We start from the raw sequence: 13,838 nt of genomic DNA on the forward strand, positions 1-13,838 counted from the left end.
AGAATCCAGAGGGACCTGGATAAATTGGAGGACTGGGCCAAAAGAAATCTGATGCAGTTCAATAAGGAGAAGTGTAGAGTCCTGCACCCGGGGCAGAAGAATCCCAAGCATTGTCACAGGCTGGGGACCGACTGGCTCAGCAGCAGTATGATGGAAAGGGACTTAGGGGTTATGGTGGATGAAAGGCTGGATATGAGTAAACAGCGCGCCCTTGTAGCCAAGAAGGCTAATGGCATACTAGGGTGCATTAGGAGGAACATTTTGAGGTGATCTAGAGAAGTAGTTATTCCCCTCTATCCGGCACAGGTGAGGCCACATCTTGAATATTGTGTCCATTTTTGGGCCCCCCAGTATACAAAGGATGTGGATTTGCTGGAGCAGGTTCAGCGAAGGGCAACAAAAATGATTAAGGGGCTGGAGCACAAGACCTATGAGGATAGGCTGAGGGATTTGGGCTTGTTTAGTTTACAGAAGAGAAGACTTAGAGGTGATTTAATAGCAGCCTTCAAACTTCCTGAAGGGGAGCCCTAAAAAGGAGGGTGAGAAACTGTTCTCAGTGGTGTCAGACAGCAGAACAAGGAGTAATGGTCAGAAGTTGAAGAGGGAGAGGTGTAGGTTAGCTATTAAGAAAAACTACTTCACCAGGCGGGTGGTGAAGCACTGGAATGCGTTGCCTAGAGAGGTGATGGATTCTCCATCCCTTGAGGTTTTCTAAGTCCTGGCTGGACAAGGTCCTGGCTGGGATGACTTAGTGGGGGTTGATCCTGCTTGAAACAGGGGACTGGACTAGATGACCTCCTGAGGTCCCTTCCAGCCCTGTGATTCTGTGAGCATTAGTCTGCCTGGTGTCCCCGACGTGAGCAGAGGGCGGGAGCGACCTGTGGGGCAGAAACGTGCGCGGCCGGGTCTGCCAGCGGGAGGGGGCACGTTCCAGAAATGGTGGGTGGGTGGGTGGGTGGTTAGCAGGGGGACGCCCCCCCCATTGGGAGGCAGCGTGGGAAGCGGCCAGAAACGCGCATGCACGTGCGGACCAACGCGGACTGCAGCGCCCACCTCCCCGCCCCCGTATCTGTGGGTGGGGCTCAGCTATCGCCAGGCGCCTGCCAGGGCCGCACCCAGGCTGGCCGCTAAGGTGCGCGTTCCTCCCGCGGTCAACGTCATCGACTCGGCCCGGTGGGGGGGTGGAGCAACAGGCTGAGGGCGCGCGGACACCACACTGCAGCGGGAGGGGATCCTCTGGGTAACAGTTGCATCAGAGCCGTAGAGCCCCAGGGATCCGCCCGGGGGCGGGGCTTCTCTTAGCATCCCCAGGGATGGGGGTGAGCGGGCGATGGGACGTTGCGGCATTCGCGATGCCGGGCAGTCATGTGATCTCTCCGCCCGGGGGACGCCGTCAGCTAGAAGGGCCGGAAGCGGAAGTTTGGGAGTAGCTCGCGGGCCCCGTGACCGTTGTGTGGTGTTCGGGCGCTGTTACGAACGAGGCGGGTTCGGCGGCGCGCGTGGGGCGATGGCAGCGGGGTACCAGTACCGGCCCGGCGCGGGAGGCGGCGGCCCGGGCATGCCGGAGCCCAACTTCCTGTGGGGCGTGTTCCAGAGGTGAGAGCGCTGCGGAGGCGGCTGCGGTCGTTTCCCGGGTGACCCCACCGACAACAACCCCCCTCAGCCTGTCCGGGACCGCCGAGTCAGCGCCTCTCCCCGGGCCAGTGTTGGGTCCCGCCCCGCTCCCCGCGGCGGTCGTGCCCAAGGCTTCCTGGAGCCGCTCTTGTGTCCCTGCGGCTCCCCACCCAGCTATGTAGTGCCGCCCCTCCCTCCTCCCGGGCGGGTCTGGCCCGGTTTCTCCAGCCCGGCCCTGGAGTGCGGGCGGTTCTAACCGCACCGGTCTGGTTGCGGGGCGCTCGTAGCGGCTGTGCGAGGATGGGGCGTGAAGTCAGCAGCCAGGGCGGGAGGTGTCCACGTGAGCACCGGGTGTAGAGCTACCCGTAAGTCCTGGGGACACTTCAATAAACATGCGGCCTAATTCTTATTCGGCGGAGAGGGTGGGTGGAGGGTAGGGAAAGCGAACCTGAATTCCCCCCACTGTATTGCACTTGTGCTGGGGTTCTTGAATGACTTGTTTTCTTCTAATATGTCTGTTGCATAAGTATCAACATAGGAAACCATTGAGATATGTGCAATCCAGTTGCGCTTGTCTTGAGGTAATGCAACTGCCACTCCAACAGGCGTGGTTTCCTATTGGGGGTAGCTGTGAGTCAGGCTGCAGCCCCTGACAGGAGTAGTTTTCTGGGTTCTGGGGTGGTGGGAAGCTGGGAACCAGGTGGCAGTGTGGCTGCCAGCTCCCCTCTGTTTTGCAGAGTCCAGAAACTGAGCAGGGAGGGTAGCAGTGCTGGTTAGTTTCCTGGCTCCAAGGAGCAGAGGGGAGCTGGGAGCTAGACTGCCCCTGGTTCCAGTTCCCCCTCCACTGGCTGGAGCCAGGAAACTGAACAAGGTTGCTGCCCTGCTCGGTTTCCCTCTGGAAGTAGAAGGGAGACATGGGCTAGCCTGCTGCCTGATTCCCAGCTCCCTGCCACTCCTGGAACCCAGGAAACTCATCTGCCAATCAGTTTCCAGGTCCCTCAAGCAGCAGGCAGAGAGAGGGGAACCAGCTCTCTGCCATTCTGGGAGCCAGGAAACTGACCATTCCTGCTTGGCTGGTCAGTTTCCCAATCCCTGCCCCCCCCAGGGGAGCCAGGAACCAGACTGCAGCCCCATTCCCATCTCCCCTCAGCTTGCATGAAATTTGAGTTATGTAGGAATTGCAGAAACACAGCCCCCATGTAATTCAAGAGTTTAGTGTATCTAGTAGTCCAGGTATTTTATGTCAAAATTTGTGATTACATACTGAATGTTTATTCCTCCAAAGGTCACGCTCATTACTTGCAGTGCTCCATCTGCTTGTAATATAGGTTTCTTTCATCTGCACCCTGGCTTTTCTTTTCCATTACTTCAGTGTACATTACTCAGGTTTCTTCATACACTTTCATATTGATTTATTGGATTGATTGTTTTCTGTAGCACATGCACATACCCAATATGTATATTTGCTCTTTTTTCTGTCACTTACCAGTGTCTTTTTTTCCCCTATGTATTTGTAACTGTGCATATGCAGGGAGTCCTTGGACTCACAACACAATTCTTTCCCAAAATTGCATTGTAAGTTGAAATATAAGTGAAAATCACTTTTCCCATAGAGGTTAATATTAAGGGGGTTAGGAGGAACTTCGTTCCTGAATCAAAGCTTGAAGTTTTCAGCACAATAATCTGGGCTTATGCATTAAATGAATTATAGATAACAAATGTAGTGACAATGTGTTTATTTAGTAAACATCATTCACATAAACATGTAAAATCACATGTTTTGACTTTCTAAAACTTTTTGAAAGGCTCTTGGCTGGGGCCTCTTTCCTAGATTCGTAGTGTCCAAGGAATTTTGGACACGTTCTTGTCTTGCAAGTTTATCCCTACTAGCTGTACATGTTGGGTATGCTCCTATTCTCAGATGCATTGTGTGTAATGCTGGGGCCATGTTCTTTAAGCAGGGACATGGCAGTTTCCAGATGCTGAAATGCCTCAGCCAACATTTTTGTTGTTAAGACTTCAGAAGCAGCAGTCTCTGCATTGAATGCATCTTGTCCTCATTATTTAATTCCTCAGAGTGTTATGCCAGCAACTCATTCAAATCTGGTGTATGCCTTGGGTTTGAATTTCCATATCACTGAGAGAAATGCCCTGGGAACATCCTTGAAAGCCCAGGGTTTTTCCAACTGGTAAGCAAGCAAGGATTTGAGTTTAGTCATCTTCAGCATTTGGATCGTGCAAAAGAAGAGCCTTTTCATAGCATCTTTGAACCCTGGCTTGAGTTTCTCCTCTTTGGCTAGATAAATTTGTGACAGCTCTTTTGAAAAGAGCCAAGTTTCATCAGGATTAAAAACTTGTCAAGTATAATAGCCATTCACTTCAGGCCTTCGAGCCAATGTGTCAGGAATAGTACAGACTGCCTCCTCATTTGCACTGGCAGCTTCTGAGGTAGATCCGAGACCTTGAGGTGAGGAAATTGGCTGTGGTTTAAAACTGCATATTGCCAGGCATTGCTTGCATTAAAGGGCTCATGAATAGAGCTCCCTGTTTCTTTAGCTCTTCATAAATATTCCTAGTTTTTTCTTGAATTATGTCTAAGCTCTCAGGAGTTTGGTCTCGATTTTGATCCTCCAGCCAAACAACTAACAGTTTATCATCCTGAGCAATGAGTCCAACCTCCTGCTTAATTATCACAGAAAAATGTAGGGGAGCAGAACCCTTGACATACTGCTGAATTCTAACTTTGTCTGTCAGGATGGTCACAGTAGTTGATTGGGAGGGGGTGGGAGAATATACAAAGCTTTACTGAGTTCAATTGCTATCTCCTCTTTTTTCCAAGTCTCTCAATGACATTGATTTTTTGTTTCCATAGTTGATTGTTCTGCATCTCTTAAACATCACCTGCACTTGATCTAAGCTTTCCTGCTTAAAACAAAACTTAAAAAACAAACTTCAGAAGTACAAAGAACAGCAACAGGGCCTCTTAAGTTAGGCTGGGTAGAATGCTGACAACATAGTGCAAGGAACTGGATTTGCTTTTTACAGAATTGCTTGTAAATAACTTTGTTGCCTTCTAATGAATGGAGCTAGAAGAGGTTCCCCACTCTCCCATTGCCATGGCAGCTTGTTCCTGGATAGCCTTGCTGCTTGTTTTTGATTAACTAAGCTGAGGGACCAGGAGCTAATCAGCAAGCTTGAATAGTGAAATTAGTAGTGGGGCTCTCCGTGTAATGTGTGCTGTTATCCCTGTTGGCTTTTGTTCTAATGGTGAAACGGTCAGTCAACTGGACAGTTTTTTTTTATACGTGATATCCTACATAAGTGAGGTGTCGAAAGTCTGAGGACTCGCTGTGTTCATTTCTGTTGCTATTTATTCTTCCTATTACTGTGGTGTTTGGCACTTTCTAGCACTAGTCAAAAGCTTTATTTCTGATACCTGTAAAATGTTTACATGATAAGCTTTGTAGTGAATGGCTTTAAAGAATGTAGGAATGTTCTTATTTTACTAGATGGGATAAGAACTTTTAGGCCCCAATTCTACAAATACTTAAATAGGTTTAATTTTATGATCATGAGTAGTCCCTCTGGCTTCAGTGAAACTGCTGATGCCAATTAAGTTAAATGTGTGTGTAAGACGTGGTCTATACTACAGGGTTTTGTTGAGCAAGTTATACTGACAGTCAGAGCAGTATATTTACATTGCTTGTGCATGTTCATGTAATGCTCCTTTGGACTGTAGACTGCATCTACAGTTGTCGCTTATCAACAGCGAGAACAGAGCACTGTGGGTCGCTATCATACTGTGCAGCCTGCCACTTTCTGCAGCTAAGAGTTTTGGGAAAGCAGTATGGATTGTAGTGCATCATGGATGTGAACTTAATGTCCCATGAGATAGTATCTTCCATCCCCTGTTCACCATGGGGCTGCCATCTGCCTGAAACAGCGGTTCCCAACCTTTTCCAGACGGGACCTATTTTGACAATTCAGGAAGACTTGGTGACCCAAGGCAATTCAAAGATTGGGGGGTGGGGGGGAAGCAGAGCCATAACTAGCTAATTAGCTAAAATTGTGCCCCTCATGCTTATATATTCATAATAGTTATTTCATAGAAAAGGGGAAATGTAGTAATAAAATAATACTACATTTACTACAGTTGGAGTTGTGGTGGCAGAAAGAGACTCATCCCTAAACTGCTTTCCCTGGCTTAATCCCCACAATCAGAGGCCAGGGGGGTCACATTTAGGGGCTAGGAGTCCCTTAGGGGCTGAAGGGGGCTAGGGGAGTCACACCCGGGCTAGGAGTCACTCGGGCTGCAGGGGGCAAGAGAAGTCAGACACAAAAGCTGGAGGGCCTAGACGGCGAGGGAGCTCTCACTCTCAGGCTAGGGGGATCACATTCAGAGGTTAGGAGTCATTCAGGGGCTGCAGGGGCTAGGAGAGTCATTCAGACTGGAGGGGGCTAGAAGTCACTCGTGCTGAAGGGGGCTAAGGGTGTCTCACTCGGGGTGAGTGAGTTTCACTCGAGCTGCAGGTGGCTACGGGAGTCACATGTAGGGGGTGGAGGGGTGTAGAGGTTGCTAGGGGAGTTGCAGTCGAGCTAGGAGTCACTCAGGCAGAAGGGGGCTAGAGGAGACACGCTCAAGGGCTCGAAGTTATTCGGGCTGCAGGGGGCTAGGAGAGTCACTCATTGGCTGGAGGGGTCTAGAAGGGGCTAGGAGTCATTCACAGACTGTGGGGGGGCTAGGGGAGGCACATGGGCCGCCATGGTTAGAAACCAGTTAGGGCTGAGAGCCCCGGCCAGCAGCGCTGTCTGTGGGGATCCTATCTCCTACAGAAGCTGGAAGCAATGGAGCTGATCAACTCTGCCCTCCATCCCAGCCTCAGACTCAAGCCCCCACCTTACCTGAGCTGGGCACTGCTCCTCAGGTATGTACTCCGCTGCCCTGCAGCTGAAATGGTTCTCAGTGTAATTCATTGGCTCAAGTGCCTGAAGAAGTGGGTCTGCCCCATGAAAGCTCATCACCTAATAAATTGTTTTCTTAGTCTTTAAAGTGCTACATTGCTGCTGCTTTGTTGTGCCTGACAGCTCTTCATCCAATTAAGAAGTTGAGAACCACTTCAGGAGTGTCAGAACAAAAAAGCAGTCCAGTAGCACTTCAGAGGCTAACAAAATAATATATTAGGTGATGAGCTTTCGTGAGACAGACCTGCTTCTTCAGATCATAGCCATACCAGAACAGACTCAATATTTAAGGCACAGAAAACCAAAAATAGTAATCAAGGTTGACAAAGCAGAAAAAAATTATCAAGGTGAGCAAATCAGAGAGTAGAGGGGCAGAAGCGGGGGAGGTGTCAAGAATTAGATTAAGCCAAGTATGCAAAAGAGCTCCGATGATGACCCAGAAAATTCCCAGCCTGGTTCAAACCACATGTTAATGTGTTGAATTTAATATAAGAGTTCAGCAGCCTCTCTCTCCAGACTGTTGTGGAAATTCCTCTTCAGTAAGATGCAAACTTTTAAGTCATTAACAGAATGGCCCACTCCATTAAAGAGCTGGCTGACCGGTTTGCAGATCAGGAGTGTTTTGATGTCTGTTTTGTGCCCATTAACCCTTTGTCTAAGAGAGTTTGAAGTCTGTCCAATATACAAAGCATCTGGGCATTGTTGGCACATGATGGCATATATGATGTTAGTTGAGGAATGTGACAATATGCCTGTGATTCTGTGAATAACCTGGTTAGGTCCGGTGATGGTATCTCTAGAATAGATATGTGGATGAAGTTGGCAACGGGCTTTGTTGCAAGGAAAAGTTCCAGTTCCTTTTGAAATGTAATTGTGACCCATGTTTGGGTCTTCACTGATAGGTTGGGAAACCCTGTTCTGAAAGGTGGATGCTGCATTGTTCTCTCCTGTTGTGAATATGCTGCATGTGGTCATGTAGTATATCATAAGCATCCAAGTTGCTTGACCTGATGTGTGCCCTGGACCTTTATGGCAGGAGGGGTGGATGCCTGTGTACCTGGCTGTGGGGAAGCAGAGTTTGAACTGCTGACCACAGCAGTCAGGATGGGTATTCTGGAGTGATACCTGGAGGTTATTAATAGTGTTGTTACCAATCTGTGTCTACACTGGCACTTTTTTATATAACTTTGCTGCAGGAAGCTCTGTGCTTTTCACTGAGGTGGTTTTATTTAATCGGCAAAGTAGAAGCAGTGGAAGAAGCATTCAAGTGTGCACACCTCCACTCTTTTGTTGAACACACTACAGAGTTTTGTTGACAGAAGTCAGGTTTCAAGTCCTAGGTTGCTGCCTCTGGGCTTTAATATTGATTTTTTTTCCTCCTTTTTGAAAGGATTAAAGTAAGTTTTCAGATTATTAATCATAGAATCATAAGGCTGGAAGGGACCTCAAGAGATCGAGTCCAGCCCCCTGCTTCAAGCAGGATCGACTCCAACTAAGTCATCCCAGCCATGGCTTTGAAGCTGGGACTTGAAAACCTCTAGGGATGAAGAATCACCACCTCTCTAGGCATTGCATTCCAGTGCTTCACCACCCTGCTGGTGAAGTAGTTTTTGCTAATATCCAACCTACATCTCTCCCTCTTTAACTTCAGACCATTGCTTCTTGTTCTGCTATCTGATGCCACTGAGAACAGTTTCTCACCATCATCTTTAGAGCTCTCCTTCGGGAAGTTGAAGGCTGCTATTAAATTACCCCTCAGTCTTCTGTTCTGTAAACTAAACAAGCCCAAATCCCTCAGCCTCTTCTCATAGGTCATGTGCTCCAGCTCCTTAATCATTTTTGTTGCCTTCCACTGAAACTGCTCCAGCAAATCCACATCCTTTTTATACTGGGGGGCCCAAAACTGGACACAGTATTCCAGATATGGCCTTACCAGTGCTGAATAGAGGTGAACAACCACTTCTCTAGATTTGCTCAAAATGCTCCTCCTAGTGCACCTTAATATGCTGTTAGCCTTCTTGGCTACAAGGGCACACTGTTTACTCATATCCAGCGTTTCATCCACCATAACCCCGAATGACATTTTCTCATTTTAAATTTTCTTAAATTACACACTTTAAAGTGAAATGTTTTAAATTTTATATTTCTTTTCAGGGTTGATAAAGACAGGAGTGGAGTAATATCTGAAAGTGAACTTCAGCAGGCATTATCCAATGGTAAGTGTGACTTATAAATTTCTTCCCTCTTTTTGGCTGAATGATGCACATCTCTTCAGAGGAAACAGAAAATCTGAACCTGCAGTAAGGAGCAGTCCTGTAGGGCAGCGGTTCCCATCCTTTTCAAGATGGTGATCCATCTTGGAAATTCATTAAGACTCTGTGACCCAAGGCAATTCAAAAAGGGAGAGGGAAGGTTTTCCCTTGGAGGGGGGAATATTATCTATCTTGATTCACCCCTTTGCCCCCAGGTTTAAACCCCCATAGCCCCCCCCCCCCACTTACCTCACACAAGCGTCACTGCTGCCCTCCTGCTACTCCTTCACTAGGCCGCCACTGCCTGCTCTGCATGGCTCCCCCCAACTCTCCTACTCCCTTCCTCTGTGTGAATCATGGGCAGTTCCCTGCCCTGCTGCACTGAAATGGGACTCAATTTAATTGGTTTAACTACCAGATCCCTCCTGCTGGCTATTAAATGGAGTTCCATTTCAGCCCATCAGGACAGGGACTGGGAGCTGGAGGAGTGAGTGGCGGCAGGAGCCACAAATGGCTTTTTAAAGAAGCATATGGCTCAGAGCCACCCAGCTGGCAACCCTTAGAAAATCTAATGGCTACCCATTTTGGGTCCTCACTCATAGATTGGGAATCCCTGCTCTAGGGAAGACTGAGTGAGAAGTGAATAAAAATGAGAGCAGAATGGACAGACGAACTGTATAATCCATTGCCCCGTAAGATTTCCTTGTCTTACACCTTGAAAAAGTCCAGTTCCTCTTCAGATGTTCTCAGGTAGGATTTTGATGTGTTTTAATAGCACAAGATCAGCTCCTGCTTTGTTTCTCTGCGTTGGGTGGTTGTTCCTGGAGAAAGTGTAAGAACAACATTTTTCAGTTGTCTTCATTTTGACAGGAATTAAGGTAGAACCATGATGCATATTGCTCATCACTTCTGCCCTTCACTTTTTAAAACAGAAACCAGTACGTAGTCCAGGAAAACTTTGCAGGAGTACTTCCAACCTGTTGTCCTGAACATGTACTAATCTTTTTCATTGCATACCACGGTACAGGAAATTAAGATGTTAAAAGGTCTAATGGTCAGTGATGGTTTTTAACAGAGAGAATTAACTACACGTTACAGAAGGAAGGAGGTGTTAAAATGTTCTCAGGAGTGCTTCCGAAGCCATTTGTTCAGCATTTCCCCAGTCTGTCATTAGGACTTCCTGAGACAAGGTGGGTGAGGTGTAATACCTTTTATTAGACCAACTTTTGTTGGTGACAGACAGGCATTCATGCTGCACAGAGCTCTTCCTCAGCTCCCACTACAGCATTTCAAGTGTAGACAAGACTTAGTTATACTTGACTGGCAGTGAGGTGCTGTTCAGACTTTTTTCGGTCTACCCGAACACTTGGTCCATTGTAGTTCATTTAGTGCCCTTTTCTGGAACATGTGAGAGGTTTGTGTTGAGTAGCTCTTTGTTGCATCCACAGTTGGTTTCATGTGGAATATCTGCCAAGATTAATTCTGTTACGCTTCCTGCAGAAAGTGTCTGTGGTGAAAATGAGGCCAAGTGACGTTCTAGGCTGCAGTGGTAACAGGAATAAACCATTTTTATTACTCATCATTTCACTTGGAATATTCCTATGAAACATCCTACTGTGGAGCACAAAAATGTCATTGTCTCGTCAACCATGTGACTAAAAGCAAAGTAAATTTGTTTACCTGATACATTGGACAGTCTATTAATGATCAAAAGAATAGGATCTATTTGAAAGGGTGAAACTTGAAAAATTGTGGCAAAAATAGGGAAGCTGAAGCAATTTAGATCTCTTGTTCAGAGCTCCAAAACATTATTCAAAATAGTTTTTGAAACTCATCTTTGCCCAGTCTTTCTATTTTAAGTTCTTCACATTAATAATTTTTTATTCTATGTGACCCACTTAAGTATTGTTACACAACCACGATAATTGCTGTGTTCCTTTCTTCTTTGTCTGTTTACAGTATTGGTTAGCAGTTTGCACATTTATGGTTATATGAGAAATCATCTCTTAGGAATTCGACACTGAGAGGCTGAAGAACAGATGAGCTAGGTAGTAAAATAACAAATTTTTAAAAAAGTAAAAGTAACTGCATTCCCAGATTCCACAAGTTTCTGTATTTGATCAAACCAAGAACCTAGACATTCTTAGCACTTCCCCATTAATTTTGAAGGAGAAGTAGTCTAAAGATTGACATTAGATCTTGATTCTTCTGGTATTAAACTTTTTGGGTGAAATGCCTGCAAGCTGCATGGAAGCTCTTTTAAAAACATTATATTAGGGGCTTAAATTAACTGTATATTCCAATTTAAAAAAAGAGGATCAAAAATGCCATGACTAACATAAGAAAAGGTAGCAAGACAGACTTTAAAAAGAAAAGTTAAGTCAAATCCTACTGAGGAAAACAAAGGAAGTGAAATTCCGTCAAGTCAAGTGTGAAAGTATATTTGGGCAGTCCAAAAAGGAATTTAAAGAACTGGAAAATGAGACAAAATTAAGAGCACAAAAAGTTAATTAAAAACAAGTCTACCACTCAGTGAGATCACTGAACAGTTGTGTTAAAGGAGCACTTAAGGTTGACCAGACAATTGCAAACAAGCTGATTGAATTCTTTGCCTCCATCTTTGCTGTAGACCTGAGAGAGACTCCCACACCTGACTCACTTTAAGTAAAAGGTCTAAGCCACTGTCCCAGATTAAGGTGTCAATAAAGGATATTGTGGAACAGATTGATAAACAGCAGCAGGCTCGAAGGCCAGATGGTATTCTGATGACTCTCAGATAGGAAACCGCTGAACCACTGTTATATAATGTATCGGTTAAATCAGCTTCTGTAATGTGACACATTTTATCTAAAAGGCTCCCCTGGCAGTTAGAGGACAGTAAACCAAACTTTAGTGCCAGGCAAATTAGTTGAAACTATCAAAGTACAGAATTATCGCATACACTGATGGACATATGTTGCAAAAGAGTCAACACAGCTTTTGTAGGAGAAAATCATGCCTCCTCAATCTGTTGGAGTACTTTAAGGGTGTGAAAACACACACAGACAGTGGTGATCCAATGGATATAGTGTACAGAAAACCTTTGACTAAGTCCCTCACCAGATGTCTTAAGCAAAGTAAGCACTAATGGCATAAGACGAAAGGTCCTCTCAAGGATCAAGAATAGATTGAGACAGGAAACAAAGGCTAATAAATGGTCAGTTTTCAGAAAGTAGAGAGATAAATAATGGTATTCCTTCCTAATCTGTACTAGGACAGCTCTGTTCAACACGTTCATTGGTGATCTAGAAAAAGGGACAGTGGTGCCTCACTCCCCACTGGAGAGCAAGGGGCCACCATACTCCCTTTGGTGGGCACATCGAAACCTGCCCCACTCACCCTGCCAGAAGTACTGGGATGGGACCAGAAATATAAAGGAAAGAATCCACTGCTCAGTTGGGTCAGAACCTATGAAGCAGTTGGACTCCCAACCCTCACTAGGAAGCTTGTTCTCCCAGAAGAAGCCCTTGCTGACACCCTAGACTGCTTGCTGGATAAGCGAATCCCTGTTTGATCCACTATACTGTGTGGGTGCTTCTCTCAGTGGACTGTGTGTGTGCTGACTACCTGATTCCAAAATCCCAGCTAAAGCCTGCTTGGCCCCACCTAGGGGGCGAGAGCAATTTGAGAGTGTCCTATTTGTCAGCCTTCTTGTGGGCTGAGAACTAGAATGTCTACAGGGTCTCACCTGCCCAGGGATGGGAGCTCAGGCCCCAACTGGTACTGCAAAATTCTCTGCCAGATGGCCGTAGGTCCATAGACTGCTGATATCTGAAACCGCCTGTTGGTGACCCAAAACTGACAAAGCCACCTGAGACAAGGCAGCAGATTGGCCTCCCTGCAGACGGCTTCCACGTTAAGAGAGTAAAAAGACAAGGACTGTTTGTTGAAAAGAGATGCCTGTGTGGGATATGACAGACAGAGGTCTGTAAAATTCTAACTACTGTGGAGAAAGAACAATAGTGTTGTCTACCCTTTCACATGACAGAAGAAGCAGGGGTCCTCAAAAGAAGTCAATAGACAGCAGGCTTAAAACAAATGAGGTACATGTTCATACAATGCACAGTCAACCTGTGGAACTTGTTGCCAGGGATGTTGTGAAGGCTTAAAGTATAACTAGATTGAAAAAAGAATTAGATAAGTACCTGGAGGATTGTTCCATCAATGGCTGTTATCCCATATGGTCAGGGGTGCAGCCCCTGGCTCTGTGTTCATAGACCTCAGACTGCCAGAAGTTGGGAGTTGATGGGATGTATCAGTTGATAAATTGCTTTGTTCCATTCATTTCCTTGGAAGCATCTGGCTCCAACCATTGTTAGAACATAGGATGTAGGGCTAGATGTAGGTGGGTAAGACACAACCCACATCCAGCCCCCAGGGCTGTGGAGGCCGTGAGAGCTTCTGGTGCTGCCTCTGCCCCACAGCAAAAACTTTCAATTCCTGTTTGCCTGAAACGCGGGCAGTCCAGCCTTGCAGGAGCAGCCCCGGGCCAGGCGTGCTGCAGGCAGGGTTGCTTCAGACCAGCAAGAGTGCTCCACTAGTCTGCGGTGGGTCTGGACGTACAGCAGGTGAGAGCACTCCAGTCTGGCCTCATCAGCTCCCATCCGCTGCAGGGGGGGCCTCCCTCATCATGCTCCATCCCATTTAATTGGTTAACTAGCTAAACTTAATGGTTAACCAGTTCACTAAATAGGACTTTACAATGCTAGGAAAAACCAGCTGGTTCACTAAGTTTACAATCTAAAATATTTTTTAGATTTAGCCATGTGTCTAGAAAGGGACAAAATATATTACACTGCTGTGCAGGCTATGTAACCCACTCAGACTTAGTTTGCGACCTGTGTCTATTTGATTAATGGAAAAGAAGCAGTTGTTTCAAACACAGTAAAGCTGGACAGCAAGTTGGTAATTTTTATGTCCTTTGCTGCTGCTCCTCAATGGTCTTTATATACTTTGAAAGCTTTCCCCCAA

The 13,838-nt window shown here is 46.4% G+C and overlaps 1 protein-coding gene across 2 annotated transcripts in view; it reads left to right on the forward strand.

Moving 5' to 3' along the window:
* Positions 1-1,315: 1,315 nt before the first annotated feature.
* The window catches only part of PDCD6 (programmed cell death 6), a 31,405-nt gene continuing 18,882 nt past the window's right edge, over positions 1,316-13,838 (forward strand). Inside the window, exons 1-2 of one of the 2 annotated variants that reach the window (XM_074987923.1) lie at positions 1,316-1,596; positions 8,731-8,792. In XM_074987923.1, the coding sequence (XP_074844024.1) occupies positions 1,331-1,596; positions 8,731-8,792 (328 nt within the window). In that variant the 5' untranslated portion in view covers positions 1,316-1,330. The remainder of the gene's footprint in view (positions 1,597-8,730; positions 8,793-13,838) is intronic. The other variant, XM_074987924.1, reaches the window with a different exon arrangement.

Source organism: Carettochelys insculpta, chromosome 2 (genome assembly GCF_033958435.1).
Source record: "Carettochelys insculpta isolate YL-2023 chromosome 2, ASM3395843v1, whole genome shotgun sequence".
Lineage (NCBI taxonomy): Eukaryota > Metazoa > Chordata > Testudines > Carettochelyidae > Carettochelys > Carettochelys insculpta.